Genomic DNA, 6,825 nt, shown 5'->3' on the forward strand with positions numbered 1-6,825 from the left:
TCAATGTTGCTGCAACACAAGCACTACAACTTTTATTATTCGTAGACTTTAATTTATATCTTAAAGATAACAGAGACAATACAGGAAGGAGGTATTCTTTCTATGACCACCCCATAAAAATGTAATTTGATTAAATTATTACTTTAGATAAAATTATGTTGTATCGCTATATATACACAGCTTGTTTTTACAAAAATATAGCTTTAAATATTCTAATCAAATTTTATTAATACATTTAAACTAATTAAACTCTGTTTTTTTGCAACAACTTTGGCGTTGATCTTTCGACCTTCCCAAAGACGCAACAGAAATTATCAACGGAAAAGGAATATATATATACTCGTATACATATAAGGGCAACAGAAGTTATTTACAATACCATTCGATTTGTCTTGAGGAAGTTGTATAAGTGTTTCAAAATGAACAAGTTTGTGTTAATTCTTCTCCTCACTGCTGCATGTGGTAAGTTTCCCATATACTATATTACACATCCACGGTTACAGTACAAATTCTATTTTTACTAATAATTACTGAAAGCATTTTTTATGAAAATACAGTGTTGGATTCCCGTAAAGATAATATTACAAATTATGTGAGTATTTTGTGTGATTTATTTTTTTATTCGGGCTCACCCTGCGGATTTATTAGCTCTTGCAGTAGAGAGTTGAAAATTGATTTTTCATTGTAATCAGTAAACTGAACACATTAGTAGAAATAACTTCAAGTATTCTTGAAAATAAATGGGGTTTTCGAAATACAGGGTAACAAATATAAAAAAAATCTAGTTATTTTTTTAATTTGCTGCAGTGGTAATATCAAGCCCCCTAAACAACCACTTAACTGATATATTTAAAAAAATAGTACAGTCTTGTAAAAAATAAATGATTCACATTTTCCCATAAAATTTTGAATGAAAAATCGAAGAATGTCTTGCTTGATGTATATCATAGTTTCACTGTAGATTTAATTTTTATTTTGTATCAGAGTATTTTGTGCAATATATCAAACAAATTTCTTCTCACTGCATTAACATCACATTTGTGTTATATTTTTAAATTATGTATAAAATTATATTAATTTTATACATAATTATATTATTACAACCACTCACACACACTATCTCCCTTCACATACACTGTAGGTTGCCTGCGGCGTACACAAGTACCTATTAAAGTGCATTTTAAAAAACTAATTTATAACTCGACTATTGCATACTTACCCCCTATTTTTCATAAAAATATTCGTATCAGGAAGCCATAATTACTTTCAATAGTACTAAATTTGTTTTTTTTTAATTTTAAAATAACCAGAAATTACATAAAATTAAACGATAGAGTTCAGACATTGAAAACTAAGAATGTTAATTTCTTTTTTGGTAACCAGTTATTAATTGTACTGTAGATTGGGTCTAAGTATTTTGTCTATAAATATGACAATATATACAATTTCTAATTATAATTTTCTAGTTCATGCTGAAGGAGAATCATCAAGTTCATCTGAATCATTCCTAAAGTCGTTAGCTAACAGGTACGAAGAAAAGCTAAATCCAACAGTCGTCAATAAGTTCATTGTGTTATCCGAAAAAACCAAAAAACAGTGTCCTGAACTCAAACAGACGTTCGATGTAAGTTGCAATAACAAGAATGCGTACAAAAAAAATAATGGAAGATAAAACGTGCACTTTTGAAATTTGTAAATTTTTTTATATCATTTTATGTCCGGTTATAGGTTTTGTTGGTTTATTTTTTTAGACAACTCTTGAAGAAGTGGACAATTGTATAGAAAACATAGAATTAGGAGATAACACTTTCTGCAGTTTGCTGAGGAATAATGTGGAAAAATGCTTGGAACCTGTTAAGAAAGAATTAGTTAGATGTTTGCCGGAAGAATCAAAGGGATTACCAGTTATGGCTATTAAGATTGGCAAAGCAATCATCGATCAAGCTTGTAACTCTACAGTTGAGGAAATTTTGGGTAACTGTATTAAATTAATTAAAAGTTGAGGTATATTTATTTGTTCAATGTAAGAATGAACTTTATGCAGCTTTCTAACGTGTTATTTATACATTATTATTTTTTATTCTTTTTATTATAAATTATAACTTTTTTTAGAATTATGGAACCCTTGTACAAAAGCAAAAGGAACCCTGCCCTATGAAGCTTGTACTAAAGTCAGAAATATCTACAAAGAATACAAAAATAAACTTCCCTCCAAATCTCTAGTATGCTCGTAAGTATAAATTATGTGATGCATAATAGTCAGAATCGGAGCACATATTTGACTCGTTTAATATACAATTTGGTCCCTTAAGAAGCAGATAACCCTTCTTAAATTGTTTTGATAATTAATTCAGTTATTAATCCATGGCCTGCTGTGATTTTTGAGACGATTGCTTTTGATTTTTTTTTTATTAAAAATTTAGCTACATAGCCTTAATCACTTCATCACATAAAGCACCAACTTCTCGAATTTCATCAATTTATACTGTACAATAATTTACTTATCAGTCTAAAAAAATTGCAGAAAGGTAACTAACCCAATCACCATAATTGGTTCGACAACTTCTGTGTATAAAAAAAATTATTAGAACCCAAAATATAAATGGTTCTTAATACACTCTATATTAATGTTACCTTCTTTTTAGATTTCACTTAACATTATTTTCTATTTTTCAGACTGCTGCCAAATATTAAATCTTGTGATAAATTTCACCAAGAAGCGTCTTGCAAGAACCCCGTGACAAAGTCAGCTATGGTCAATTTCTTCGAGGCAATAGATGANTTTAGATTTCACTTAACATTATTTTCTATTTTTCAGACTGCTGCCAAATATTAAATCTTGTGATAAATTTCACCAAGAAGCGTCTTGCAAGAACCCCGTGACAAAGTCAGCTTTGGACAATTTCATCGAGGCAATAGATGAGGCAACTGCCACCGAGTGTCAGGACCTCAATAAAACGAAATAGAAAATGGAGCTATGAGTTACTGCAACATACAGGGTCGGAAGATCCCCATGGTTCATCGGCCGTTACGTGAGAGTGATAAAGAAAGTCATAGAAATCCGTGCGATAGAGAAAGATGGATATAATGAAGGCGTCTAATAGTCACCGCCCATTTCGCCCTTCCACAAATAAGAAGTGGATCTTATTTGTGGAAGGGCGAAATGGACGGTGACTATTAGACGCCTTCATTATAGCCATCTTTCTCTATCGCACGGATTTCTATGACTTTCTTTATCGCTCCCACGTAACGGCCGATGAACCATGGAGACTTTCCGACCCTGTATATAATGATTGTACTTATATGCTATACCTATTTCTTAATAAATATTTTAGAACACAGACTATTGTAACTATGTACTAAGAATTAAAGAGTTTCATAATTAAATGTACTTTTACAACGTAAAATACAAAGGTGTTGTGATCAATCGGGCAAACTTAGAATTTTAAGTTGGGTGCCATCAGTTTTTTTCCTGAATTCGTGTGCTGCTGAGCCGACGGAAGAGACTTCTCTTAAGAAAATAGTTGCATATTATTTTACATGATCTGACTGATGAAAATGTAAACTCATTGCTTGCAAAAAGCGTAGTCCCTCACAACATGAAGTTTTCTTAAGTTTGGTATCTGGGTTATGCACAGTAGGAAGGAGTTCATACACCCAATCCAGATATTTACGATGTATCTATTTCTATACGAAAAGATGCAGAATCGCATACTTAAATATACTCGCTATTTAGATTAGCTTCAAAAATTAATTTATTTGTGAATTTAGAAAAATTATAAAAAAACGCTAATATAAATTTAAAAAATTGAAAAAAAAAAAAAGAAAAAATTAAAATAACAAATCAAGAAAAAACACACAAACCTCTTCCTGGATTAGTATCGTAATGTGGTGAAGAGGCTTACATATTATTGAAATACATTTCAGTAATATAACCAAACCTATCTTACATCCAAATTATCCTAGTTCAAAATCCTTCGGATACAAGGTTTAGAATATCTATTGAGATTTTGTAAGTCTCCAGTATAAAAATACCAATTAATTGAATATTTTCAGCAAAAATTCTGATTTTGTAAAATCGGGAGTACCTCATTAAAACAAAGTGTTTGGTAAATCTTTGAACACAATGAACGAGTGTGTCGAGAATGTTGGATTCATCTTGGCGTGAACAAGCCAACTAACAGGTTCGACTTGTCAAATCTCCAAAACAAAAACTATGCTCAGTTTAAAATTTTGCCTACTCTAAAGTATCACCACAAGCTATTATTTAGACAACTTTTGAGTCGTTCGTGAGGTTGACGAAATGGGCGAAATTTTGAGTCACTTTTTCTAAAAAAATCAATATCTCAGTTATACTTGAACTTGGAAAAACCAAATTTGGTACACGGTGTTAGTGTACCAAGAGCATTAATCAAAAGTAAGTAGTGTTCATTTAAAGGGTTGATACGTCATGACGCACCATTAAAATGTTACAGAATTTTTTAACCCGTTGGTGGAAAATTAGTTTATTTTATAGGAAATTTAATTCTAAAACTTTTCTTACTCTCGATAGTTTTCAAAAAACTTTTGTCGTTTTCAACAGAAACACGAATAACTAACAATACTAGTCCACAGTACAGGACCCCCTCTGGAAAGTTGATTACCACATAACTCCTGAGGAGCTTCGTTTTGACGAGTCTACAACATTTTTCTTCTTCGACTTTTCTCGATTCCTCCGCTTTTCCACTCGGAAAAGTCCAAAAACATGGCAATTTCCATGGGTCTTGAAAAGTCAAGACCACATCTTTTATTTTTAGCTTAAGTTAACTGGAAAATTTGTTGCGAATGCCGATTTCAATTTGTCCGACAGAAATTCTTCCGACATTGACATGTCTACCGGCGGAAACATGCCAAAATAACAGGATATTGAAAATCAATTGCCACATAGGTAATTTTTAGTAAAATTAATTGTAAATAATTAATTCAGTCAAAAAGTATTGTTGTCCGACAAATTTAAAGCCGCATTTTTTCAGACCGACAGCTGGAAATCGGAATTTTCACGGGGTATGAAAAATCGATTACCACATATCTAATTTTCATTTTTTCCACTTTTAAATGTACTGTACAAAATAGTGATATAAGTGTCGGACGATTTAATATCTGCAAATTATTAAAAAATCAATAAATCAATAATCGTGATGAAATTTAATTATTATTATATAAATTATTATTGGTTTCAAATAAATAATTATAATATTGCTTATTTTATGCTTAAAAATTTAAAAGTTATAAACAAATGAAGTTATTTTTGAGGCGATTAATACTATCTTAGTGCATAATGCATTATTTCTAAATAAATTAATATTATACCTGATATAAAAATCCTTTTTTCCCTTTCAAGTTTTCATCCGCGTTTGTTATTTTTCTTTACAAAAATTTTCCTATTTTCCTAAAAGAAAATCCCAAAACTTTTGTGCATATTTTTTTTACACCATACATACTTTTTTGAAATCGTTTAATTCTTTTCTCGATATTTATTTGGCTAAATTGAGCATATGGAGATTTACAATTACAAGAATAAAACGAAAAATATATACAGGGTGTTTCAGAAAGACCTCCAATAAATAAAGGGCGTGATAGTACGACAAAAAATGAGAATTTTTTGTCTTATGAACTATGTCTATCTCCTCTTGTTTTCGAGATACAGAGAGATAAAATAAAATTTTTTAAATAGAATTTTTACGAAAATTTCCAAACGGTGCGAAATATTTTTATGAACTTTGGTAGTCCGGGGTTTTTAAATACGCTGGTCTAATTACTTTTTGTATATTTCATAGAGGGCGCTAATTATGCTACATTCTTATTACATCTTCAGTACTATTTTTTTTAAGGTTAGGTTTTTTACCATTTGGGCTCCAATTTCTATTGTACAATTTTATTTTCTAGAAATAATGTACTCATGTCAGAACTTCCTAATGTGGACGATTTTCGAGAAAAAAGGCTTTTAATTGAACTCTTACAATATTAGGGTGTATAAAATAAGTGACTTTTCTCAAAGCAAGCTTGAAATTTCATAAAAATATTTCACACCGTTTAGAAATTTTCATAAAAATGATATTTAAAAAATTTTATTATGTTGATCTGTATCTCGAAAACAAGTGGAGATAGACATATAGTTCATCTGACAAAAAATTCTTATTTTTTTGTCGTCCTCACCCCCTGTATTTACGGGAGGTCTTTCTGAAACACCCTGTATTGTATATTTATATGGAAATTTGCTTAATACATGAAAATACCTTATTAGAAATTATTAATACATGTGCACATTTTTTACAAAATTTTTTTCATCATTTTTTGTCAGACTGACGATTTGAGGACATATTTTTGTCGGACATTACAATTTTTGCTTATAAAAGACACTTTTCAATCATGTGTTATTTTTGTCCCACATGTGGTAATAGATTTTCTATCACGCGAGCTCGCTATGGGACCTATAGTGTAGGGGGTTAGGTGCACTGGAAAGTGCTAGATATAGTCCAAGCATTATAGAGAAATGCTTACAGAAATTATTACCTGGACAAAAAAAATATGACCGTATAGAAAATTAAATTTTAAATTGAGTTTCTTGTTCTTTAAACTCGATCCAATATGGCGAACATGGTTAAAAAAAATCGCAAAGTTGAAAAAAACGGTTTTTCAACTTTGCGATTTTTTTAACCATGTTCGCCATATTGGATCGAGTTTAAAGAACAAGAAACTCAATTTAAAATTTAATTTTCTATACGGTCATATTTTTTTTGTCCAGGTAATAATTTCTGTAAGCATTTCTCTATAATGCTTGGACTA

General features: G+C 30.4%; 1 protein-coding gene across 1 annotated transcript; it reads left to right on the forward strand.

Annotated features, from left to right (window-relative positions):
• The first annotated feature begins 350 nt into the window (after positions 1–350).
• LOC108908961 lies at positions 351–3,071 on the forward strand. The gene is made up of 6 exons (XM_023456169.1): positions 351–462; positions 1,467–1,624; positions 1,752–1,974; positions 2,113–2,230; positions 2,677–2,770; positions 2,913–3,071. Exons 1-6 carry the CDS (start codon positions 420–422, stop codon positions 2,964–2,966), a joined length of 690 nt encoding a protein of 229 aa, XP_023311937.1. The 5' UTR covers positions 351–419; the 3' UTR covers positions 2,967–3,071.
• The last annotated feature ends 3,754 nt before the right edge of the window (positions 3,072–6,825 follow it).

This window comes from Anoplophora glabripennis, unplaced genomic scaffold, assembly GCF_000390285.2.
Source record: "Anoplophora glabripennis isolate ALB-LARVAE unplaced genomic scaffold, Agla_2.0 scaffold373, whole genome shotgun sequence".
Lineage (NCBI taxonomy): Eukaryota > Metazoa > Arthropoda > Insecta > Coleoptera > Cerambycidae > Anoplophora > Anoplophora glabripennis.

What these genes read in the sequence shown, in the direction of transcription:
- LOC108908961 (XM_023456169.1), top strand. Translation starts at nt 420, where the DNA reads ATGAACAAGTTTGTGTTAATTCTTCTCCTCACTGCTGCATGTG. An exon ending in AACTCAAACAGACGTTCGAT is followed by an intron (nt 1,625 to 1,751) that starts GTAAGTTGCAAT and finishes TTATTTTTTTAG; the next exon opens with ACAACTCTTGAAGAAGTGGA. An exon ending in TCCAAATCTCTAGTATGCTC is followed by an intron (nt 2,231 to 2,676) that starts GTAAGTATAAAT and finishes TCTATTTTTCAG; the next exon opens with ACTGCTGCCAAATATTAAAT.